General features: G+C 40.9%; 1 protein-coding gene across 1 annotated transcript in view; it reads left to right on the forward strand.

Moving 5' to 3' along the window:
* tacr1a (tachykinin receptor 1a) overlaps positions 1-27,451 on the forward strand; it is a 32,693-nt gene extending 5,242 nt beyond the window's left edge. Inside the window, exons 2-5 of the mRNA XM_026342389.1 lie at positions 4,615-4,809; positions 16,024-16,174; positions 17,331-17,527; positions 20,795-27,451. Coding sequence (XP_026198174.1) covers positions 4,615-4,809; positions 16,024-16,174; positions 17,331-17,527; positions 20,795-21,140 — 889 coding nt within the window. The 3' untranslated portion in view covers positions 21,141-27,451. The remainder of the gene's footprint in view (positions 1-4,614; positions 4,810-16,023; positions 16,175-17,330; positions 17,528-20,794) is intronic.
* Positions 27,452-27,733: the final 282 nt, after the last annotated feature.

Raw genomic sequence — 27,733 nt, forward strand, 5'->3', positions numbered from 1 at the left:
CGTGATGTGTGGACAGGTAGTGTTTATCAATTAACATGCAGCCATGCTCGAATCGAACAAAGTCTTAAGAATGATTGTGAGAAAAAATCCAGAAATTATGTGTTTCAAAGACTAATTGGTTGTCTGTCAAGTCTTTTTTGCATCAGTATACAATGATTCTGGTTATTTTCTCTTTCATTGATTATGACAAATTACAGAGCTGAGTATCCTCTGATCCATTTGACATCCCTCCTGACCTGGGTGTAATTTGGTCCTGGAAAGAGAACTGGCACTGGAGTGTTGCTACAGATTTGTTACAAATGCAAAGTCAATTCAAACAGTTGGTCGAGGAATATCAGGTCACTTCATGTGAATACTACAGGTAAAGAACATATTTATACTCAGAGCATTACACGACATACTGTCCAGTGTCTAACATAAATTCGATTTACCACACTTATAATGGAATGAATTCAAATGATGGATGGAATCAATGGAAAGGATGACAACAGGCCCATATCCCTCTACAGTAAGAACTCAATCTAAAAAGAAAAATTCAATGTTACCTGCAAACGCCTTGTGACGGACGGCTGCTGTGCTGCCTGCAAACAGAGGATGACGTATAACACAGTCCTTCCAGAGTCACTCAATACATTCTCTCAATTTTCCTCACCCAAAAACTCTATAAAGCTAAGGGGTATTTCATTTTTATGGATTTGTGGCTACAAAGGTAGTAGGCTTGTTGGCACAGAGCTCTACACCTCTGTGTTCTTCTCCCTTTCATTTCACATGTTGAAAACCACACCTCTGAGACTTTGCACTTCAAATATCTGTCTGTGGGCAATATCTGATCCCTCTCAATAGGGTACCTTCTCACAAGGCAGCAGGCAGCATGGGCAGGCAGCAGCAGCTTGGGTGATATACACCTCCAATTATTCACAAATAGCACCTAAGCTGCCATGGCAATGCAACAGTTCGATATAAACTCCATGAGGCTAATACACTGTTTTCCTGAAGAGACAGAAGTGATCAAGAAAGAAGCAGCTATAGTGACAAATGTTATTGCCTGCCTTCCAACCTGCTAGTGATTTTTTCATTTTTTATTTTTCTCCAAATTGCATTTGAAAGTAGGTTCTGGTCATTTGATCCTGAATGTGTTTCCTCTGGTTTACTGGCCTCTCAGGTTTGTTGTTGTGGGGTTTTCTCTGTCTGTATGACAAAAATGACATGTGCTGCTGCATTTTGAATCATCTAGAGGGGTGCATGACCAGAGCCTACACAATGAAATGGGTTGTATAGTCATCAATGATCATATTTCCAGTGTTTATGCTAAGCTAAGCCACTGACTGTTACCTGAATTTCCCTTTGGGGATTAATAAAGTTGATCTTATCTTAGTTTATCTTATCTTAACAGTGTTACCTGCCTGCTAAAGCTGACTAAAAGTCAAATTGAATCTAATTTAATTATTTATAACTTACATGCAAACGTTATCTGATAAACTCGGTGTGATTGTATTCAAACAGTTTATGTGTTAATCGTATGTGTTTTGGATTTATTGCAAATGAGCCTATTTAACTGGGCAATAAACAATCCTGTCTGCTAAAGATTAGATATCTACACAACTAAAACATAATCAGATATGTTGACAGTTAACATAAGTGAACACAAGTTGCAGATATGGAACATAATTTCTTTTTTTTTTTTACATTAACTATTCCATCTTACCATTTGATAATGTTATTATAGGTCCTCTAATGTCATCCCATTCCATTCAAGACTCTTTTATCATCCATGATGAACAGTCACCACAGGTTAAGTGCACACGTTAATGACTACACTGCTACTGTTGTCTGGTCTGGTGTCCAGGATGCATTCAGTCAAAGTGCAGTGCATGCGTGCCAGAACGGCTAATGATGATTTAGGCTGTCGAGTGAGCAAGCCGCTGTCATCTGCATCTGCAACAGACTGACATCAGCCCAACTTTGCCTCACCTACATGAAGGAAAGCCACATGGCTGCCAGTGGCGTTTGAAGCGGAGCCAAAGCAAAGGCGAGGCTGTGATCTCCCATTTTCAGCAGACCGCTGGGAGCGTTTGATTTCAAAGCCCTCCTCTTGTCTCTGATATAATTAGAGGGAGAACGTCCATTTAGCAGATTCATTTGGGTTATTAGTGGGATTAAGCCTTTAATTAAACCTCTTTGGCTCAGGAAGGCATTTCACTGGAGGGCTTTGCTTAAAATGGAGCCAAAAAATAATAACACTAATGTGAATGCTCTAGTCCCTACAATACACAGCATGCAGGACATGATTCCAGACCATATAAAGTTTGAATATGCAGCAATCTGGATAACCAATAAGAAATATTGGAGCTCAGTGTTTTTAATATATTATGTATATACATTTTAAATGTGTCCCTGAGAAATCAGCACAGCATCATACATAAATGTGGCTCGCAGCTTATTGTGTTTGACAGCATTAAAGGATTTAAATTACAGTTAATCAACACAAGCAAATCTCTGATGAACTTAAGAAACATCTATGCAAATAAAATATGAACCGAGGCAAAGTGCCAGTGATTTCCCCCTCACACGCTGAAGTACTGTATTTCTACTGAGGGGAAATGGATTCTGCCAGCAAAAGTGTTTAAACCAATTTCCTGATGAGGCTCAGTGTTAATGTGGTACGAGGTCATTTCAAGTCATTCATGCACTCTGTTGTCTCTCTGATTAGGAGCATGAATATGACAGTGTGAAGTAATTACACAAACACTGAGGGGAATCATTTGACCAGAATCCTACTTCATGCTGTGCGCTCTTTCTAATGTAACTGTAGTGTTAATATGAATTCTTACCTGTATGACTTTTGGCAAATCAAAGCTTCCTGTGCCGTTTGAAACCTAATAAAAGGATATTGGTTTAAAAAGTTTCACATGGTGCTGTGTGGGCAAGAGTGGGAATTTACACAGCCTGCAGGTCGTGTTAAGTTACCGTGCAGGAAGTCTATTTTAAATTAATAAGATTTTGTGGGGTTTTTTTGGTTGGTTTTATTTTTTACACTTTGCCTCCATCAAGGTGCTGAATAACTCCACCATTCTAACACACTGAACAATGAATCCCTCATCAGTACGGTTCTTCATCCTCTCCTCCAGCCTTCAAACAATGAATAAACACACAAATCTAATTCATATGCTTAGAGATGATTTACAGTGAGATGCAGTGTGTACATGTGTTACGATCACTGCTTGTGTATGAAACACTGTTAAATGTTGTTAAGTGCGCAAGTGATGACACTATGAACAGCACCCAGTAGCAGCCACCACAATGAATAAGTCAGAATATCTCTGAGTCACCTATTCCCATGTGTTGAGTTGACTCTCTGACACAGCATGCAGCACGCAGCAGCTTCAGTGTTTACGTTCACATCAGACAGATACGCAGTTTGTCTAAACGAAGGTCACTCAGGTCATGTTTGAAATAATCAAACACCAATGATAACCACTGATTTGTCTGAAGGAGTTTTTTAATGTGTACAGCCTTGACCCTTGATTTACAGAGAGAAAGTAATTGAACATTTAAAATAATGTTTAAAAAATGAAATAAGTCACCATATTCAATATTTGCTGTCAAATCCTAGTAGAACACATTCATATTTTTCAGTGAAGCAAATAAAACCTTTTTGTACCTTGTGGAGGTCATGGGGTTAATATTCAGCTCCAGGTATGCTTACGTTTAAACATCAAAAGCACAAAAACGTCACTTTGGACTTTTTCAGTATTTAACCAAGACCATTTTTCTTCCTTGTAAACAAGCACTGAAACTGCTGAAATGTCATGCGTGAGTTCCCTGTTTATGGGACTGAACGTGCAGATATTAGGGGAAACTAATGAATGAGCTCGTCTGTGAAGATTTAGAAAACGTTTTGCAACATGTCAGACACATTAAGGTTATATTTGATGAAACAGGGTATTATCTTTCCTTTAAAAAGGCTGAAAATTGCCATAAAATAATAATAATAATAGTCATTTCAAGGAGACAGGGTTGTCTCATTTGTTGTCTTCTGTACCTGAACTGCTGCATCAGGTAAACAGAGCAATTCAGAGGATGTACTGGGGAGAGCTGCAAGTCGGATTTCTGTCTCACAGCAGCATAAGAAATGGCAACAAGTCCTACACTGATGCCCCAAGAAGCATGTGAACACGTGAAACTGACAGTCAAATAGGATATTTGAGGAAATTGGAGTACTTGAGTTTCTTGCTGAGACTCACATTGTTGTGCTAAAAATAGAGCGAGATCCAGCAGGTGTTAGTTGAGTTATCAGTGGAAGCAAGAGCAGAAAAGCCAACGTGTTTAAGTTAAGAGTACAGTAGCTGTGTTGCAGTAGCTCAATGCTTTGTTCACTAAAAAAAAGAAAGCAATTATGTTCAGTTGACATAAAGGAACTCAGCACTCGCATCCTTTTGTTTAGGTTTCTTTTCTTTTTTTAGTTTTGATTCTTATATTCGTGTCTAATTAGAACATTCTGTCACTCTACATAATAAGTTTCCATGTCAGCCAGAAAATAGCGGCTCACATTATTCCACAGGTGTTGGTCTTCATCACTGAGTCGTCTCCCCTTCGCTCCTTCACACTCTGCAGGTACATGGCCATTATCCACCCTCTGCAGCAGCGCATGTCATCCACGGAGACCAAAGTGGTGGTGGGTGTGATCTGGGTGCTGGCTCTGCTCCTGGCCTTCCCTCAGTACTACTTCTCCAACACAGACGAGCTCCCCGGCCGGGTGGTGTGCTACATCGACTGGCCAGAGTACACCGTGTGTGATTTCAAAAAGATGTGAGTGTGTCTCCCCGCGGAGCAGTCGCCGTGTGCCGTTAATTATGAATCGAAAGCAAATGTGGGAGGATGCTGTTTGTATTCAGTGTAAATGAGAAAGAGCTGAGTGAAAGCATGAAAGCTTTTTGTGCTTCGTGGTGAACCAGTTGAAGGCACATCATAAGGGATTTACGTTCTTCCTCCTCTGAAAGGCAAACGTGAGGAGCTGGACAGGAGAAAAGGACGATTAGATTTGATTGAGACCTCAATCCAGTGTTTATTTTCCCTTTGTAATCCTATCAGTACGAATTCACCAGACAAAAAGACCACGTATGCTTTTTAAGAACAGTTAATCGAGTGCTACACAGAGCAAAAAACATCAACACACAAAACCAGGACAGTAGAAGAATAGGTTTAGAAAAGTGTGTCTTAGACGCACGGTTCCTGTGTGAACTGTTATTTTACCAGTTAGGTTTCAGTCTGATTTAAGCCTTCATTTCACGTTATTTATCATCTAGTTTAATTTTATGAAGCAGAGCTTCTTATGTAAAAACCGAGAACAACCGTTCCTACTTGGTTCACTCTCGTGTTAGTTCACTACTGTATCTGCGGCTTTTACCCCCACTTAGCAGGCTGTGAAAAACACCCTGGTGTCTGACAGCAGTCGGGCAAACCTCCCATCTAACACCAAAGCAGAATATGATTTGCATGAAAAGCTTATTGTGTATAGAGACCTGAATGCCCACCCGACCTGCTTTAGCTGTTTATCACACCACAACAGATGGAGGACCTGCGGTGTGTGTTTGGAGGACCGGCCACATGTTTGTCTGCGCCATTGACTCCGACGTCTCTAAAAGTCAGCCGTCCGACTTCTTCTATAAATGAAAGAGCCTGTTCAATCAGCCCCTTAAGTAGCCAAACGCAGACCTGATTTTATATTGTTAGTCCTTTGAGTAGCAGCGGATTTAGAGAGTTCAGCTGGAGGGCTGAGTTTGAAATTAGAACCAGTAATTCATGGGATGTTCTGGTTCATGGTTCAGAGTCGTGCAGGGTTAAAGTCTCATCTACTGTATATTCAGAGGCTCTTCCTCCCCCTTTACTTTACGGCACCATAATGTGCTTTTTTGTTTTACTTTTGTTCATTTTCTCTCACATTGGAAAGTACTGCATTTCTCAGATGTATTTTTTATGGTCTCTCTAATGGGCTGTTTCGAGCAGCTGTAAATGTTAGCAGACATCTAGTGCAGAGTAATACTTAAGTTATACATTCAGTTATGTTTTTATTGCCTCCAAAAGAGAAAAAAGAGAGAATACAGATATGACTGATCTTTGAACAGTTTTCATTTTTTAAGACATATGCACACACTCTGTCAACCCTGTCTATTTTTTTAATGAATACTGTATTTATAAAGGACTACACAAGAAGGTGGTTGGTGGGCCAGAGTCAGGTGTTAACTGGGGTTTATCCAGAATAATGGGTAATGTGCTTGCTACAACTGAGTATTAGTAACAGGAAATGGTTTTATTTTTTATTTGCATGAGAGAATAAAGCTATAATATCGTTTCATCATCATGTCTGTAATTTACATTTCGTCATTTGGCAGATGCTTTTATCCAAAGCGACTTACAAGTGAGGAACAAGGCAAGTTCATATGATAAAGTCAGAATGTCAAGATGAAATTCAAAATGTAAAAAATACATTTCAAGAATGTCGACAATAACACTACCAAGTTGAGAATAAAGTCAAAATATTGACAATAAAGATGAAATGTTGGAAAAACAGTCAAGATGTCAAGCATAAAGTCAAACCTTTCAGAATCAAGCTACTGGGTTTAACCAATGTGCTTCTATAAAAATGCCTCGTGTAGATGAACCAGTAGCAATATTTTCCCTCAGTTCATGTGGTAATAAGTATTAGTACTTTAAGGGGGATGTGCTGAAAATTGCATCTGTTCAGAAGGAGAAACCACGCACACTTGAAAGAAATGGCTTCCAAGTGTGGACTTCCAGTCCTCAAACAGAAAGAACTGGTAATAGACAGATCCATGTGTGTGGACGGCTACACCTCACCACACCGAGAAAAGGTCTGTGCTTCAGTTCTGAAGTGCAATTGCATTTTGCACAAAAACATCTATAGAAACCCAATTTATAGGTGACACAGTTGACTTTGTTGTGAACAATAGGTTTTTTTCCACAAAGACAGTTCATTTGTTGAATAAATATATTGTTTAATATCTCCTCCTTCAGTTAACGCTGGACACAATGAGACTCATACTTTACTGTAAGATACTTTCCAGATATTATTTTAATTGTTGTGATGCACCAGCGTAAAGGAAGGTTCAAACAAGCACTGAATGATTTACAGGCAGTATGTGGCCCCGGTCAGGCAGCTCAGTCACAGTGTGGGTTGACTCGTCACCTTTCCTCCAGATATCATCTTTCCTTGATCTGCTTAAATAGAACTAAAGGCTCTCCATAACTTACAAGACTAAATATAAATATCAGTCATTTTAACACTCCGTTTTTATGCATTGCTTGTGCAGAGGGAACAGCAAAAACTGTCACTACTGCCGACACGCACCAATTTCATCTACCCTCGCCCCATGATCTACGATCAAAGAAAAGGCAGGGGAACACATTGTCATGAAAATGCATGTTTTAATCTTCCCCTCACACACACTGAAACCTTGCTGTGCTAGGCAAACTTCTAAAGGAGCTGAAGAAAAACAAGATAAATGCAGCATGACTGGAAGTGATTCTTTTACACTTTACGCCGCCCCAGCAAACCTCCAATTTCTGCCATTTGTTTCTTTTTTGCTATCCCGCCGGCATATCTGGCGGCCGACGTGTCCGCGTGCAAGCTTCCATAGATTGCGCACACACAGCACTAGCTGAGCAAACGCAGAAAAACACCTACGCAGTGACGCACACGTGCCAGCTCTGCGAGACACACAGCAACGTGCCTCTGATCACAGTGCCGCTGATGGCAACCTCTTAGCTCATCAGCAAACATGTTTGCTGTCCTTTGCTGCCAGACCGCTATCGCCCTGTTCCTTCTACTGCCTTGGTAACACTTCTCCATGGAAATAGAGTTTGTTATGAACAGTGTGGCATCAGTGTCATTGTTCATGATGGGATGCCTGCTGCACTTATTACTTTTTTAATGAAACTGTAATCAGTGACTCGTAAGGTCGGAGTGAGAACACAGCAGCCATTCAGCTCAGCAGCTGAAGCTGTAGATGACACATCTGATTATGGCCGACCCTAAGGGGCAGGTCCCACAATGCCGTTCTCCTCATGGGCGTTGCCCCGTCACCGCCATCACTGTCTGCACGCTGTCTGGTGACCTGTCTGCTGTCTGCACAGTCTCACAGGAGAGTATTAATAGATGGCACTGTTTGTGAATGCGTGCTCACGGTTATAGATAACTGCTCAACCCTAACACATGAAACACAACCCCACAACACACAGAACACCAGTGAACAGAGGAATAGAAATCCTACCTATCTCCTGTGAGATACATTTGTATATGTGTCTATACTGGAGCCTGTTGCTTCGAGCAAACTTGGAGAAAGACACAATCACAGGTGCCACTTCAGTTCATGCTGGAGAGCTGCGGGGCTTTTTGAAAGAAAGAAGTCTGGCAACAAATTGCTCTGTATGTGGGAGGCAGCTCTTGTTAGCCGAGCATATGAGACAATGAGAAGCTGAAACGAGTCGTCATCAGTCTGTAGTACCAAATCACAATTACACTGTGAGGTGGAGAAGCTGATTCCAGACCACACAGAGCACACTTCAAACCTGCGTAACTAAGAAACGAAGTGCTGTACTTCACATCTATATGAATAGTACCAAACGTCCCTCTGTCTTTCCTATATTAAGACATTCTAAAACAAACACCTCCAGGTGACATCATCTGCACAGCACTACATTGTAGATTTTAACACTTCATCCATACATTATATGACAGCCAACAACAGGAATGGTAAATGTCACTTCACGCTTATCGTGGCAGCGAAATCGCGTGTGCGAAGCTGTAATACTAGGACATTACAGGCCCTTGTTGAGTCACTGCCAGCATGTGTAGCAGCTGGCTCAGTGTTGCTTTCACTGACTCACTATAACCCCCACCCTTAACCACCCTAACCTTTAACTTTCACTAAACTTAACATATAAATCTAACTTGTTTTGGATGATCTTCCTCATCTTATCCTTCAGAGAATATTTGCCTCTCATATGAACTACAAGAATTGCTATCACAATATAATGATATTACACTGAAGAAACACACACACACACATACCTAGTATTAGAAACATGCTTAAGCACACACAGAGGAAATCACAGACTGAGCACACCTTGTCCTCTGTGCTCTCTTTCCACTAAATTGGGCTTCTCACGACATGAGCCTGTGATCAGTGCCAGTAAGGCAGCGTGGGGAGAGGCGTCCTGTTACCTCCACTGTTACTTTGCCTCAGCTGACAGGCAAAGACAACAGAACAGCTGACCTTGCACCCAACACGCAGTCATTATGAATACTGATACTGATTCTATCTTTCAGATTATCTGCATATTAGTGCTCGTCTACAGTGCTATAGGTGGTCATTTGACGATATGGCGTAGACTGAGAGTGAGCTCAGCCTGGGTTATTTCTATGCATTAAATATTTGCTTGACTGGTTTGCATTTGTATTCATGCTCACACTTCATACACACACACACACACACAGGCTAATAGTCATGAAATATACACACTAGAAGTGTGTTTGTCCACTGAAGGAAGAGAAAAGGCAGAAGCCCCAGAAATTCAAACAATATCAGTTGCTGTGTATACTTTGTCCGTGTGTCTGGGGCCTCTGCTGAGTGAGGTTTGATAGATTCTGTTGTGTGACAGCAAGGTGACATAGTAGAGCTTCTGTTCCCTACGGCATAATCGGTGGGAGCTAAGGGTCTGCTGGGGCCCCTTTGCTCTCACAAAGTAATATTTCAGCAACAGTTGGTTTATTGTAAGTGATGAAATTTAAATGGTTGTGTGCACAGATGTGTTCTTTAACAGTCTGGGAGAAGACCTGCCGGGTAGTGGGACAGTGGGCTTGCTAATTAACAGTGATGTAATATAACTAACTACATCTATTCTGTTCTATTTACTGTAAGTTGACGTTCTGTATGTGTGCTTTACTTATTTAATTGTTCATTACATGTGTACACTATGCTATAATCTGGGAGACATTTTTCAGATCTCTGCACTGGCTTCCTGTAGCTGCCAGCCTCAGGTTCAAAGCCTGGACTCTTGCCTACAAAGTGAACAGCTCAACAGCATCAGCCCACCTGAACTCCCTCATGCTGGTCTACAATCATTCTCGTCCACTGTGCTCTGCAAGCAAACGACGTGGTCCCCTCACCTCACCTCAAAAGACCACAGGCAGAATGTTTCAGCTCTGCGGCCACCTCTGTACGCTCAGCTGCCTCACTGTCAATTTTCAAAAACGTGCTAAAAACAGAACTCTGACTGAAACAGCTCCTTGTAGAGCACTTCACTTTAAAGTTCGTCTCCTAGCTTAGATATTTCCTTTGGATAAAAGCGTCAAAAAACGAAATGTTAATGTGACCAGCAGTATGAAAGAAAGTAGTAAAAGGTGGCCAGTGTTTTTCATCAGCCTACACTCCACCTGAGACAAGTCACCAGTTTATCACGGGACTGACATATACAGTAGAGATAGACAAACATTCACACTCACACCTATAGGAAGTGTAGAGTCACTAATTAACATTCATTCAAACGTTCATTCAGAGACAGGTTTCTACAGAGCCAGACAACTTGAAATAAAAGGGAGGGAGTACACTCCTAACACACTCGGTGTGTGTCTACATGCACCAGAGAGTCATATTTGTACAGAAATGACCAAAAGTGGATTTTGCATAATATGTGCACTTTAAATTCTGTGCTGCTTAAACCATCCCTTACCTGCAGTACAAAGCTGCTGATGCCTTATCTTCTTTTTCGTGCCCTCTTCAGGCTGTCGTGCAGACATTTTAGGCATTGCAAATGTTGGATGCCTGTTCCCCTCTCCCGTTGCCTCTTTCCACTCTTCCACATCTATTTTCCTTCAAAAGAATTAGCAAACTGTTAAACTAATTTCACACAACTCTGACAACAAATCCAATGATTGATACCAAACAGAGAGCGTGAGATAAAATGAATCTGGTTACTTTTGCTTTTCTCCCCAAAATGTAATTGTATTCTGCAAATAACAGATGCGATACACAGCGTGTTGTCTATCCTGATCAATCTGGACTATTGAGAAACACACTACACAAATGCACAAAAAGATTTACTTAACAGGTTTCCTCTAAGCTCATTACTCCTATGGGCACTTGTGTGCATACAAATCACATTTCTGCTAGTAAGTGGATTGCAGCAACTTCCGTTTTCGCTGAATTGATTTTCGCCAGCCTTATGGTAAACAATCTCTGCGGCTGGCGTGGCCTGCTCCTCCGTGTATTGGCCATAGTTAACAATTTTCATTACATCAGTGTCATGTTTCATTACACCATTGTGGCAAAATGCTTGACTTCTTTTTTAATTAAAGACAAGATTAGATCTAAGCGCATGTCCCGTCTCTTCTCATGTGACAAGAGAGTGAAAAAGCCCACATGTTCTGGTCCTGTTGCTGTGTTAGAGAACACAATCAGGAACAGAACTGTATCCCCAGTATACACAGAAAGTCCAAATGCATGATATGTGGTGCTAGGTGCAGGCAAACCGAAATTCACTTGTCATTCATACAGTATGTATGTGGAGCAAGGTCAGACACATTGACTGTCAGTTGCATACTGAGCCACATCCTTCACTTGACTCCAAAGATCTGACTGAATTTTTACCAGTTAAACTGTGCGGTTCTCCAGCGTCTTATTTTTTGGCAAGAGAGGGTGGGAATGATCTCTCATTAAGGACCTGCTGTTGTTCAGGTGCATCCAATATAAACTGGGAAGTCTGAATTTGAAGTTATTGGCAATTATGGGAAATTTCTATACATCTAAAGTCAAAAATCCAACTCAAAGTCACCAAGCCTCATAATCCACGATGGATGCTCTGTGCATCAAAGCTGTAGCACCTCTGTGGACAAGTTGCTTGATGGGTTCTTGTTAACAATGCCTAACTAGACCAGAACTGGAGTTGTTATGGTAACCTGGCGATTTACTTGATTGCAGTCAGCTCGTTTGTGACGTCATTCCCAGCTCCAACTTCTTCCTCTTCTTCCACATGAGTACATTTTGCCTGGTATTGTTTTGTTGAAACAAGCCGAATCACACCAGAATGGGACACAGCCATTTACAGAATAAGTAGTGTTGGAAGTTTGGTGTGAGAGCCACCATACTGTAAATTGAGATTAAATGCAGAGTCATTTTTTTAAGAATCTAAATTACATTTCCAGTCCCTTTACTACTTTCTTTCTATCTCAGTTACATTGAATTTCTTCATTGAATTTTCCAGAGGAAGTCCAGTAAGTCTGCGTGTTAGCAGAAAGTGAGAGTGTACATTACCTGGACACAACCTGTCCTGCAGTGTATTCCACTCCTGTCCAAGCAGCTATGCTCTTGATGGGACAGTGGGGTTAAATACAAGTGAAATGTACAGTTAACAAGACCCTGTATTTGGCTTCCTCTGTTTTGGGCTCCAGCAATCCATGTCCAGGAAGGTCAGCTCAGTCTGGCTGCTGCACAAATCTGAACTTACAAAGATAACAAAGCAATGCAAGATGTCACCACTTGAAATGCAGGTGTAGCAAAGGCTTAAGGATTAGAAAAACTTCCCCTTCATCATTCTCATTAGCACAGGGTCATGATGAAGGTACCAAGCTGTTTGTACCTTTCTCACTGGTACAACTTCATGACTGTATGTTTCCTGAATGTTACCTGATGAGTACTACAGACAACTTTACTTATGACGGCAAACAAATCACATTCTGATAAAGTGATCCTCACTTGACTTAATTGAGTTTCCTTTTTTTACATTCACTTAACGTCATGGCAGTCTAATACTAATCATTGTATTTTGATGAAAGCACTCACAAGAGGAGGCTGAATTGTGTATAAGCACACTTAAAAAAGAGAAGACTGGTAAATAGTCATTACCCACAGAGAGGGTATAAGAGGTGTATTTATTGTTGCATTTCCCTTTTTATTTTATTTTTTTTCATTGTCTGACTCCCTGTAACTAGCACACATCAAACTTCTAAAAACAACAGGAAATAAACGTAGAAATACTTCTAACTGCAGTGAATGATTGATTTAAAAATGCACAGGCGAGCTGGGCCTTTAAGGCAGACAAGTATGTATGGTTCAAAAGTCCTAACTGGACATGAGATCCCTCGGGGCTAAAGACTAAACCTGACATGGCTCTGGTAACAGCTATCGGTGCAATGTCCCCTCATGATTGAGCAGTGCACATTCTGTGTGTGGTCATTTTTATGTTTATAAAGCTCCCGTGCCCCCCGGGTATTCACTGGGATTAACATAATTCTAGTTAATTGCCAAGGAAACGGCCTTTGAGACTCATCTGCACCATCCGCAGAGGGGATGACAGATGTCCCTCTGTAGATGATGGAGTCAGGGGGTCTTTCCTCTCTGAACACACTCAAACACGATTTACACTCACTTTACACAGCTCAGAGTGATATAATACAATTTTACACATTTTAATGGACATTAATGCACACACACATGCATACAGGCCATAACTGTATACTGTGTACCGACATACTGCATATTAACAGGCATGTTACTCCCAGTACTGACTTTACAGGAAGTTAATGAGATCAAATAGTGTGTCTGTGACAGATTACTGCATCATTAGCTAAATACTAAACCTGTCATATGTAATTATTTCATGAACGCTTTAACATCAGTGGACAGTTACTGGGGCAGAGGTCCATCAAGTCTTAAATCAACAAAGCAAAACAGTTTCTAAATTCCCCCAAGCAAAGGCGCTAATGATGACTGATCCAGCCCTCGATTCGAATGAGTAACTTTTTATTTTACAACTTGCTGCATCAGTGCCTCAGGCTTGGTTTGGGAAAAGGAAGAAGCCAGACTGGAAAATAGATTCACAGACCTTCTATTAGCCAGGAAATGCCCCAGTTGCTGGATTGGCTTCAAAATAAATATTAAAATATATGCAGGTAACAGGACTGAGAGTAACATTTACATTTGGTGTATACACCATATGGCAAAGCTTGTACCTATAGCTGCTATAATCAATATTTGTATTAACAAAATTATGGAATAACTATGTAATAGTTAGTATATAGTATATAGTAATAGTTTCCCCTGGTCAAAAAAAAAAAATCAATTATTGCAGGTTTAAACATTAGTCCTATTAGCACAAATGTAGGGGGTCATTTTCTCAGTGTCTCATTCTATTGTTAGATTAAACATTAAAAGAAGTTAACGGCTCCTCCATAATCAGTTTTTCTCTCTGGGATAGGAGTGATATTGAGTAAGGCTTGTGGCAGCCGGAAATTCACAATCAATTTAATTGATCTGAAAATCATTCGGTAACGTAGAGCTAATGGCACCATTCCTCTGTGTATTGTATGTTTATTTTATCAGTTGATTACATGTCTTCACAGAGCTGAATAGGCACACAGTTAAGCTTATTATCGTACACGCATAAACAAGCTCACAGAAGACATTTTTAAAGTTGGTGTTAGAAAAGCAGAGGTATAAATATTACAAGTCGTCCAACCTGAATGAGCATATGTTGTCTGACTCTACATCATCATTCAAAACTTACACTCTTGTGTCGATGTAGATAGGTTTTAGCTGTGGCTAGACAAGTGAAAGGATGGAAGTTATGTTTGTGCTGAACCCAGACTGTCTATCAGTTACCAAAATATCACAGATCACAACTGGTACTCTGTAAGTACTAGTGCTGCAGATATCAGTACCACCTCCTAGACTACACAGTTTACTTTGATGATAAAGCTGCGCACAAGCTTCCATTTTCTTTGAATAAGCTCAGTGGGAGAATTTGAATGAAAAATCTCGCGAATGTACACGTTTTACTGTGTGTGTAATAGTCCTGCACTGTCCAACATTTCATAGAAGTCAGGATGTCTCCTCCTGTCAGCTCTAATTACACTCTAGAGAGAGTCTGAACCAGGAGACAAAGATGATAACTTTTAAGTGAAGAAATAACAAAATCAATTCATAGCACAGTGACATTTCAGAGAGCACTGGAAGGGAGCTGCGGGGCAGCGTCCATGTGTCTCTCAAACAAAGGGGTCATCGCCATCTGCTGCATCATTTTCTGGACCAAACAAGACATAACAACATCTAACCCCATACCACACAACAGGTTGGATAAAACTGTGTCAGTGTGCTCTTTCCTTCCTTTCCTTTCTATCATCCAGATACATTAGGATGACATGTTCTTTCATTACATTCAACATTACTGTTGTCGTATTGTCACTCCAGTAGTGCTGGTGACAGCTTCCTCTAATAAAAACAGACAGCCACACACACGGGGACATGTACAGATGGCATTTTAGGACCACAAGGAATTCTACAGGAGTAATCTGCCCAGGTAAATCAGGCTTCTCTTACCCAGTTCAATCAAGAAAGCTGATTGTAACCTGGTTCATTGAAGTCCTTGTACAGACTCCAAACACAGATGCTTCCACTTCTGCTGCCTGATTAGATCTCTTCTGTGGGTATGTTGATCTGTTTTGGACAACTTTCCCTGTTATCATTCTTACGTAGCTCTCGGTTACATTATGTAATTTCTAGTATGCTTCTTATCAGCCAATCCAATAATCATTTGTTTTCCAAGAAATGAATTTCTTTTCCACCAAAACATCAAACCTTGTAATACAGCATCCAGTTTTCTGATTATGTTTTATGGTTATGTTCAGACTCTCACAGACCTTTGTTTAAGGTTAGGGAAAGATCGTACTATCATAAACTATCATGTAAAAAACCAGGACACTGAAAGTAAAGCACCTGCATGCAGTCATTAGATAATGGTACCATATACACTTCTGCAGTTCCCGTTGTCACACGTCATAGCACGTCAAAATATCTGAAACTAAAAAGGTCTATTAATCCTCTTACCTGTGATTCATTCTATATAATTGACTTTGAAGTAAGTGGTGACTAACAGGGGGCACTAATGAGATTGTAGGTGAGGCGGTGGTTTTATTTATATGTGACAGTAATGTGTGTGTTGTTGCAGGTACTACGTGTGTGTGGCCATTCTCATCTATTTCCTCCCTCTGCTGGTGATGGGCTGTGCTTATCTGGTGGTGGGACTGACCCTCTGGGCGAGTGAGATCCCTGGAGACTCTTCTGATCGCTACAAGGAGCAGCTGACTGCCAAACGCAAGGTAACGTGTCCTTTAGATGGCAGACCACAGCTGTTAGTTGCTTACTCCAACCCTCACATACACTTTTATACAATGCAGCCCCAAACAGGACAAGTTCACATCTCTTTCTGAAATTTTCCTCCAGTGATTATAGCCTCACCCCCCCCCCCCCCCCCCCTTTTTTTTTGGCAGTATTCCAGTCGACCTGTTGGCTTTTCCACCCACTGCAGTGACTTCATTTTGTGTTTTCGCCATCAGCTTTCCTCTCTTGTCAGGTGTAATCACAGTTTCAGTGTTGCTGTTCCTTAGAGAATATACTCCCAATGTAGACACTTGCACAGACACGTCTTTCTGAGAGAGAAGAGAAAATGAGATTCCTATGAGGTATTTACTAAGATGTCTCTGCACTGATGAGATCGGGCTCTGTGGGTCAGTCTGTGAACATTTCGTTTGATTTGACTTTTTTAAACAATTGACTTCCACTTGTGTTTTTACCTGAGTTTCCTGCTAACAGTCTCTCATCGAATGATAACTACAAAGACATCAACATGACCAGTTTCAAACGCAGCCTGGCCTTAATTATGGAAACTTGCACATAGAAGAATAAGTATTAAACTTCTAGAAATCTTACTGCAGAAAGTGCTTTAGTCGTCTATATTGATTGCCCAAAATTCCTTCATCGTGTAACTGTGCAGGACCCTGGTCGACTCCCTCCTCTAATGAGGCGTTCTCACAGACCTGTCCATGTCTGTTAGTTTTATTTCATCGTCACTGACCACTGTCTGATATTGACAGAGCTAATGACGTGTCAATGTGCATTAGATTTCCATTTTGGCAGATGGAGAGTTCAGAGCGGTTGAGCTTTTTCTGGACAGTCAGATTTTCTGCCACTCACTTAGCCAACAGAGAGGCTGGAGAAAAGAATGGGACGATGAGTTGCTTTACCTTTGTTGTGATTGGTGGCTGGTTTTCCAGGACATGTTTCACATGAATTATACATTCATATATATATATGGAGAACGTTATACTTTGTACTGACATCTCTGGCATTTTGACAGGAAGCAACAATACGTAGCAGCATGAAGGCTTTTTGCAATATTAAAAAAAGCCCCTCCAGTCTGAGAACAGCACTACTGAACAAGCACAAATGAGGACAGTGCTGTTCTTTCTCCAACAGGTAGTGAAGATGATGATTGTGGTGGTGTGTACGTTTGCCATCTGCTGGTTGCCATACCACGTCTACTTCTTGCTGCATCAGTTTTTCCCTGACATGTTCGAGGAGAGGTTCATCCAGCAGGTCTACCTGGCCATCATGTGGCTGGCAATGAGCTCCACCATGTACAACCCCATCATCTACTGCTGCCTCAATGACAGGTCAGTCAGCACCTCCACACACACACACACACACACACACACACACACACACACACACACACACGCAAACACACACACACTGAAAACATCCTATGTACACTACCAAACAAAGGTTTGGACACTCCTTCAGCGATTTTTCTTCATTTTTGTTATTTTCAACATCAGACATTAATACTCTGGACATTTAAACTATAAAAGATATGGAAAGGTGTATGGTATGTGAATGGTGTATGTATGGTGTATAGTAGTAAACAAAAAAATTGTTAAACAACAACAATTTGGATTCTTTAATGTGATTTGCCCACCTTTTGCTCCCAAAGGTGTTGAATACTTCCTTCAATCTCTGGTCCAACTAATCCCAAACCGTCTCAGTTGTTTATAGATTGGTTGATATCTATGAGATCTATATTGACATAAAGATGTCAAATTTCCAGGGAAGGAGAATGTTTTTGCTCCTCTTTAACTGCAATCATATTGTCCTTCAGGACTGCTTCCAATCACACACACACTGGTACACACACATCACATAGCACATATCCGCATCCTCTGCTGCTACCTTTGTGACAAGCTTGGTGGTTAGAGAAGAGAGGCTACTTTGAGATCACTTGTCTGGAGAGAAATGACTTGCACTACAAAGACCTTCACACGTGAACTGAAGTTAAAACAAACTCCAAGTTTTAAAACGCATTTCTGGATCCAGCTCAATCCCACTGTGAACATCAAGAGTTTCCCCTCAAACTGTGGCGTTATCAGCATTCAACGTGTCACTAAAAACGTCCAAGGCGGTCGGCAAAATCAAAACAGATGGTCAACTCGGCTTGTTTTCTTTACTCAGTCCTCCTGCATTGTGCTCCGTCGTGGCCACCTGTTAATTGTCTTTGTTTTTATGGGAGAAATGAGATTTCACACTTGGGTGTTTTTGCCGGCGAAACTCATTAAGTCCTAAAAATGAAAATATGTGGGTTGGACGGCAGCGAGCTGCGGTTTAGTCATTCAGTATTCAGGGATATCGACACGCTTTTGTCTCTATCAGTTCAGCTGCTCCAAATGTGGGAACGATAATGGCCGCCTGCTCTCGTTTCCCATCAGTGTCTTCTCATCTCTACCCTGCTCCCAGTGATTGACATTTATCATTTCCCCCCCTATTCTTCATTTCTCTCTCTGTCTGGGTTTTGTGTGTTTATTTGAATGAGGTATATGCCACTTGTGATTCCTTTGTGTTTATTTATGTCATGTGTCCTTTCTTTGCTTTTTTGTTTATTCGCTGTTATTTTTTAAATCAGTTTTAGCATTCAAATTAACACCTGCCAAATGTCAAGTGCTGGTAAAAATAGTTTTGGTAAAGGTCATCAGTAAATGTCATTTGTACAAGATTTTGTGTTAATTAACATTAGAATGCTTCAGTCACACCATCTCTGCTCTTTGCCCATTTTTAGCCACCATAGACGTTCATTAGTCAGATTTCCCCCACCAGCTGCTACTGTAGGTCCATGTCAGCCTGCAGTGTGCTATGACAGATTGCCTGTGTTTCAATATGGGGGGGGGGGGGGGGGGGGGGGGATATTGGCATCTTCAAATGTAAATACTCATATGGTTAATGGCTCTGTCAAGGCATTTAATTGACCTATAATTTACATGAGTTCGACAAAATAACATTGCACCCACAACTGTGCCATTTAAAACATATTAAATTCAAATCACATTAAATCATGTATAATCATATCCAGTCCTAGCTGAGCTCATAAAAGAAGCATACTATGTCCATACATGAGGCCCGATCTTTGATCTTCCTCCCTCACCTGGCACTGATACGTGACCTAAGTAGAGGCCCATAATACTGTATTCTCTTTGGTGTACAAAGGTATATCAGTATGTATACACTTGTATGCTCTTTGTAAACCAATGCTAAAGACGACGACTCTGAATGTTTTTAGCATCTACATGTATCTATCAGATTTTATAACTAGGATTTTACACATTTTCTGAGAAATCTAGTGGAAATTGGACGTCCCGACAAGCCGTTGTAATTGAAATGCACTACAGTTTGCTTCAAGCAGTCCAGAGTGACTAATTTAAAGCCGGGATCAGGAAGTTAGCTCTGGGTTCCTGTCAAACAGCTTCTACTGGAAATAAGGAGCACAGACCGTCACCAGTGTAATGCCTAGAAGCTAAAGTAGCTCAGCTGCTAATATTACTATTAACACTGCAGTGAAATAGATATCACAAAGTAATGCAGCCTATACAGCAACAACAACAACATTAAGAATACAATATTATGAAATGCAATCAGAAACAATCACAATCAGAAACTGGAAGACACCAATTCACTGTGTGTTCCTCCACTCTAACCTAATCTGAGATGGTATTTTCCAGCTTCTGGTTTATTGAATGCACCTGATTCAGGTAATCAACAGTGGGTCAGGTATAAATATTCAGAAAACACGCAGAACAAGAGCCCTCGAGGAAAGGAACTGTCCACTTGTTCAATTGTCCACTAGCGGCTAAAATGAAATTAGTTAATGCAGCTTTGAAGTAGCTATAATTGATGTTTTTAATATTATAATGTAAAATAATTGTGATGAAACTACAGAGAATTCTCTGAATCTGCATCTTCCTTCAGTCTTTCACAGCTTTACAGTGATTGTAAGGTCACAGTTTCTTAGGTATCCAGCCCACTGTTTTCAGCCTCAGCAGGCAGCTGTTTTCAGAGAAACAGTCTAATAAACCCATTGTACGCTACCAAACAGCAAACAGACACATTCAGTGACTAGTTGGTGAACATAGTACAGCATCTGCTAGACAGGCTGATATTTTCCTCTGATAACAGAGATCAAACACCAACAGAGGGAATGCAACAAAAAGCGAGAGACACGGCTGTAATGACAATGTTGCTGTAGAACTGCAGGATGTGTGAATAGGCTAACAACTTAAAAGCTGATGACACAGTAAGTCAACATTGTCTTCATAACTTCAGCTTCGGCCCCAGATCATTACCTTGAGTAGTGTCACCTTATAAACTCAGCAAACTGTTTGCACATCAATCAGACACAAGCAACATTAGCGTTCATGGCCACTTAATTGTATAATGATGAGTCCAGTATTTACTCTCCTTCTTTTTCTGGATTTCACCTCTGCATGTAGGAAAAGTCTGGGAATAAAAGAAAATCAGCATGAAAGAAAACCCTGTATGCATTTATAAGCCACATATTTTTAAAATGTGCTCCTAAACCAATCTAAATTAGACTAACCCGTGTATTTAATGTGCAGGTTTCGTGCTGGTTTTAAACAAGCCTTCCGCTGCTGCCCCTGCGTCCCCGAAGGGTCTTACGAAGGCCTGGAACTCAAGTCCACTCGCTGCCTTCAGACCCAGACCAGTGTTTATAAGGCCAGCCGAATGGAAACCACCGTGTCCACCGTTCTCCAGGTTGCCGACGATATGGAGCAGTCCAAGGTCAAAGCAAAGGCAGGTCCAGGGCCTGGAGGGGCTGCAGCTGGGGCCAGACCACATAGCTCCTCCCTGGACCTGACCTCGAATGGGTCGTCTTCAAGGAGCGTCTCCAAAACGATTTCGGAAACGTCCAGTTTCTACTCCAGTAACAACCTGCAGGAATAGATGCTCTGGCCAGTGGCATTGTGCCAGACGGCAGGGAGAGAATAAGTTGACTGTTCACATTGCTGCTTTTGCTTGTTTGCACAAGTACATGGCAAATGTGTGAGTTTGTCTGCCAGTGACTGTGGCTTAGTTTTTGAGGAATACATTTCTAGAGTGTTCACTGGAACGTCGTGTTAGGTAATTTGCAAGTCAGACTAAGTCCCAGTTCACTTCACCCACACAGTCTTATGCACTCCACAGTTAATAATCAACTTGCGTTCAAAAGGTTTGCTCCCTGACAAAAAGTGATGATGAGCACTTCGAGCACACAAGTACTTTCCAGTTCAAAAGTTAAGCTGAGGCAGACGCCAGCAGCTACCGTCTTCACAGCTTGCGCTTGTCACGCCACTCTCACACATCCTCACTCGCACAAGCTGTGTGACTTCACACAGTTTATTTTGGAGTGGAGCTATAACATAAGACTGGCGTGCTGTGAACACAGCAGCTTCTTGTTTTAACAGGGGTGTTCTCTGCGAGGCTTGGAGACCTTGGCTTTTTCAAAACTTCTCCACACCTCTAGTGGAGTAAACCTGGTTTTACTCTCTCCCCAGAAGATACATGTTGATAACACAGGCGGCTGTGTGGTTTCAGCTGAAGGCTTTTCCCAGAAGATGTGACAGAGATGAAAAACAACAGAGTATAAGCCCCGAACTTTTGTATGCGTGACCGTCAGCATTTATGAGCTGATCAGAATGCTAACTCGAGCCGAGCAAGACCTTCTCAGCAATCTATTGTGTAACATCAGTGCGTGTCTGGCTGCTCTAAGGATCCCCTGTAGCCATAGCTGAAAAGTTCTGGCAAGTCACTTGAATGAAGCTGTCAGTGAGTCTTTAAGCTTTCATCAGGCCAAACACTGACTTCAACAGCTGGGAGCATCATCTCTGATATAAACAGGTGCTTCAAATTCTGAAGAAGCAGCAGTACTTGACTAAAACCCAAATGCCCAGAAAGATGCCTGAATCCTATTTTCAGTTAAGTTGAACAAATTGTGTGTGGCTCACAGGTTGACCTGCAGATGAAATATTCCACTCTTAGTGGGATCACATTACATTGTAACCACAGTTTTATTTATGTGCATTGACTCAGTATTTGTATTTGACTTGTATTTTCTGGGGGAGGCACAGGCCAGATTGGCCATTCCTTGTGCCCCCCCACCAGAGTCAGTAGGGATAGGCTTATGATTATAACTAATCTAACTAAATTAATTTTTACTGTTTCACAAATGTTTAATGTTATTTCAGAATTTAATTATTTACATGCTTGTTGCATATGTGGTATTTCCTACACATCAAATATTGTAAGTTTATTATATTTGGAAAGATATATCGGCTCCTGGGTTAATGTGACTAAACTCACCTATGACCTTTGATGGTTTAGGGGATCTGACTTGTACTCCTTATATTGTTAAATTTACATTTTAGACCCATGCATGTTAACGTCAGGTTTAAAGGGCTTTGTGGATGTTTCAGTCTGGAATGTACACAGGCAGCCTGTTCGCCGTAGCTCTCTAGTGTGCAGTGATGTGCCTTGCAGCTTAGCATAATGTCTGTAAATACAGTAGGTGAGGGGAGCTTATTCTGCTGGTGCGGGTGGTTAGGGGTTATGAAAGCCCCACGGGACAAACTTTCCTAATCTCTTACGGTGGCAAACACTTGCACATAAACATACTGGGAGCGTTTAAGGATGACTTCTGTCACAATATTCTTAGTCAAACTCTCTTAATACTTTAATAACAAACTCACCATAAAGATATTCACTCGCCAGAACTACTGTATCTTTGAAAAGGTTTAGACGATTTTGTGCATAGTTTATTTTAACAATTTGAATGAAGTTAAGCTAATCAACAGAAGCCAGAATATTTTGCTGCAATATCCTGCGGTGAGCTTAATAAGTAAATCCACAGTGTCTAGATAGGATGTTCTAACAAACAAACAGGCTCAGCTACATACAGCCACCAAACACTGGGACTATAATTAAGTAATTAAGCCTAAAATTATACTTTTTGAAACAAGCGAGCACATTTTGTCTGTTATTATTATCTGTTATGTTTTGTGACTCTGAAATTCTTTACATTGTGTACATTGTGCCTCATGTACAGAGAATGATCACCTGTTGATACCCATCATTCTGCTTTCACATACACACACGCCACTCCACTCCCCCCGGAGGCCTGATCTATTCTCAGCACACAAAGCATGTTGTTATACATTCCTGTGTCAGTTGACATGAAATTGAGAAGCAGATGTGAAGCAACAGGACTTTATTGGAGTCATGATGATCACCAAGGACAAGGATAACACAGGACTTGGATACATGGAAACACAGGGACAACAGGAGGTCACATGCAGTGCAATTGTTCCACATTTTCATGAACGTCTGGTCTGTCCAGTGATATCTACATTTAGTCACTTAGCAGATGCTTTTATTCAAAGCACAGGGAAACTTACACATAGAAGACTACTTTACCTCTACAGGAGGTAGGCCAGGGATGTTACCACTACACTATCCAGCTACGATAGTTGTTGCTCAGTTCTGCTGGTGTGGTAGCATTCCCTTCATTCACACATGGTGACACTAGCAGGTATCATCTTATTTATGACTTTCTGTGTATGAGACACAGTTTAGGAGAGATCCCTCTACCAGGACAAATATAGCATAAAGTAACAAAATAAATGATCAGGATGCCAACATTAAATATGTATTAAATCATAAATAAATATTAAACCTGACTTAAGAAGAAGAATAAAAGAAACATCATGTGTGCAAACTAGAGTGTTAGCAAGAAGCCCACTATTATATATATTACCATAAAGAAGTGTATGGCAAGTGTCAGAGTGCCTACTATAACTCAGCAGAGTGTGTCTGCTACGGTCAAGTGTACTTTTGGAGCCGACAAAAGCTCTGCATGGTGCAGCCTAACATGTGAGCAACATCACAGCCAGTGTTTTATTGTAGTTTGAATGCCTGAGCCAAGAGGTTGGTTTCAAGTATTAAAGCATTTCAAATATACATACTACTCTTGTCCCCCTTCCTCGTGTCGGCCTGATCTAATATGGACGTGCTGATCAAGGGTAAAACATCTTTGAGCAGTGTAGTCGGGATGGGACATGTTGATGGTGTAGATGAATTAATTATGATGAATGAAAATTGAAATTAATTTAGCATAATGTAGGGGTAAAAAGCAGTCTGTAGGAAGCTGCAGAGAGTCTCCTGGGTTCCAATCTGAGATGTCAGGGTTTAGGAGGTCATCTAAAAAACTCACCCATATTTCTAGATAGTAGAGACCCACCATCTAAAGTGGGACGGATCCCTTCTCTTTTAATCAGCCCACGTTTTCCCTAAAAGGTTTTCCAGTTGTCTGTGTAGCTCACATTGTTTGTGGGACACCACTTAGACAATGAACAGATTTTTTGTATCTTATCTAATTCAAAGAAAAACGTTAGTAGTAATATTTTAGTCCATCTGAAAACACTTCTAAATCTAAGTCTTGATATAAGTCATCAATAAAGCATTTGCCAAAGCCAATGGTTTGGGTGTCTTGAAACTGGGGGTCAAACCACCAATCCTGGGCATCACAAATGACCAACTGAACCATGGATACTCTCAGTGGTTGTGATTGTTACTGGGCCTCCAGAAATAAGATAAAAAAGAAGCCAGTACAAAAACCGTACAATGAACTCTGTTGCTATAGTCTTTTTAACATGAAATGAATCTTGATGTTATGTGGATTTAAAAATCATATTCAATTTGAATCCCAAGCATGTCCAGAAAATGTAATTGTGCAAGAGGCTGGGGCTTTAATGAAAGTGTAATCAACTTTGTTTAACGTGTGCTCCTTAATTGAGCATGCGGCATGCTTTCTCTCTGCCTGTTTAACACACACACACACGGGCGTCACTGATGAGAGCTGTAGCGATAGAGACAAAAGATGTCAGCTTGTTGCTGAGAAGAGGCGCCAGGCAGGCTACACGGCAGGGTGAATAGTCTCATCAGCATCGTCTTTTCCTGTGTTTCTATCCATTCCCTGCTCTCCAATCATGCTAATTACAGCAGAGAAGTGGAGAGGGCAACCAGTGGAACACGCAGAAGTACCTCACACACAAGAGCCTACTGTACATACACATAAGAGGTCTCATCATTGAACGGGGGCAAAATATAAAGATTGGGGGGGCATGCTTAAGTGTGTGCGTGTGTGTGAAGAGGGCAACATATTGGTGTGCTTCTCTGCTACAGTGACACACAGCTACTCATTCATGTCTCTACATTTTCTTACCAAAATGTGAATGAATGTGATGCAAACTGCATCATGTACAGAGATTGCAAAGGTCAAAGTTACCTGCAAATATGAACTAAAGTATCAACAACCTCTGCAATATGTAATAAGTGTAAAAATGTGTGTTGCTGCAGTCAGACTCTGTATTGTTACTTTGTGAGAATCCTCTGAACTACCTACAGTACTGTGTGGTTTTCCTCGTTGTACTAACTCCAACTTTTCCAGTGCTCTCTTTTGTGAACCTACTTCTGAATGTGGTATTTTGATTATGAGCTGGACAGAGTACTCACCTTCAACCATGATATAGTACTGCTGTATCAGTATCTGTGTTGTGTTGTATAATTACTGTAAGTAACCCAAGGAAAGATGCACAGTACAGTACAGCATGTGGAACATTGGACTGTGTGTGTCCTAACCCAGGAGGATAAGTGACTGGACTCTGGGCATAATGCCATGAAGAGACAGCTCCTTACAGTACTAGTGCCTGTTACTATATAAACGTCATGTACCTCGCCCTTGCCATGTAATGGGCTGTGTCTGAACACTAAATATCACTGTGTTTACTGTACTTATGGTTATTATTTAATTTTGTTCCAGGTAGGGTGAACCTCCAGTTTTATTAGATGTTTGGTCCCAAGTTTAATCAGGTTTCAAAATGTAATGTGATGTTGTTTTGACTCTGTACTCCTGCTCATTCAATTAGAAATGAAACTTTGAGTTAAAGGACGGCCGGTAGCAGGCTGTATTTTATATAATCAACAAGTTTTTAGCCTGATGATCAGATTAGAGCTAAGTCAGTCATTCTGCATTTTGTTCACAGTTTAGTTTGGAAGGTGGTTATTGTGCTTCGTCTTCAGTGGGGTGCCAAAGTTAGTTATGTTCGTTTATTTTTTCTTTATACTAAGTTTTCTTTTTCAATTAGGCTGTTATTTATTTATTTATTTGTTTACTTATTTATGAGATGAGGTTAGCAACCTCTTTTATTCTAGAAAGACAAAGCCAACATGAGTCATAATGCAATCAACGCTGACTTTCTCTCTGTGTCTTGTTTGTTTGAATCAGTTGAACAACCTTTGGACTTATTTATCATTTCATTTTCCAATTACAGCTTTAGGATCTGTAGGCACACTATTGTAGGGTAGCTACCCTAGTTTGCCCTCCAGAAAATCTGCCCCTGTATTTATTAGCATGCACAGCGTTACATCACTCAGAGCTCTGGAACCAGGCAACACAAATCCCAAAAAAGGCCAAAGATCATAAGCAACCATAAATTGAGCTCGTAAGTGTTGTCTGTGTAGCCAAAACCTGATCTATACTACTGCTGTTCACAGATACCTCAGACACTCAGTTGAACTTGGCAAAGTGTTCCCTCATTACAATGAATGCACACGCTGTAGTTTATTTTGATTCAATCCCACAGACACCATCATGCTGCTAGAACTGAAATAGGTTTGGGGCCTACTCAGGTCCCCAGACAGGAGGGCTGGGAGAGAGTCAGAATGTTTTGAAAGAGGGATTAACACTTTGTTGATTCCAGTCTTTTTAGGGCAAGAGGAAGTACGACAGCCTTATCTTTAAAGTGCTAACTCCCTGCGTTCAATTGATTGTGATTACCACACACTCACATCCAATTGACCGTGTAGAATCTGTAACCCTTTCAATGCATATCCCCCAAGGACATATTATATACTAAAGCTTCGGTTCCTACTGTTCCCCGTTAAAGCTGAAAGCACTTGATTCACTGAGTCCCAGTGTTACTGCACATATCTGATGATATGGATGTTAGTCTGAGTTCTATACTATGTTAGCATTGTGCTTGGTTCTATTATTCCTGAAAGAGATTTAGGGTGAAATAACATGTCACATAAAACTTCACTCATGCTTTGGCTTGTGGATCTTTTTTAGTGCTCAGTGGGTACTGTGTTTCTGTTCCTGCCTCTGTTGTTGCCTGACGTTCGTGGAGTCACATTTACTGTACTGTGTACACTGAGTGTTTTTATCTGTGCTCTTTGTTCTTTCTATCAATTTTAATGTCTTCTATTAAAGAAAAAAGAGGAATCATGGCCGTGGTGTGTGTTTATTTGAAGCAACAAAATGTGTATATGTCTTTTTTTTTCAATTCACATCAAACAACCGTTGTGACAAAGGGATGGCAACCAGCATCTGGCACAGAAAGTACTTCAGTAATCTTCAGAGAGAAAATGCACCAAAACACAATTTACTTTGTAGATATGTCTGCCACAGCTCACTCTCCGTCGCTGTAGCTCCTGACCTGTGGTAC

The sequence above is a fragment of the Anabas testudineus genome, chromosome 9 (assembly GCF_900324465.2).
Source record: "Anabas testudineus chromosome 9, fAnaTes1.2, whole genome shotgun sequence".
NCBI classification, from domain to species: domain Eukaryota; kingdom Metazoa; phylum Chordata; class Actinopteri; order Anabantiformes; family Anabantidae; genus Anabas; species Anabas testudineus.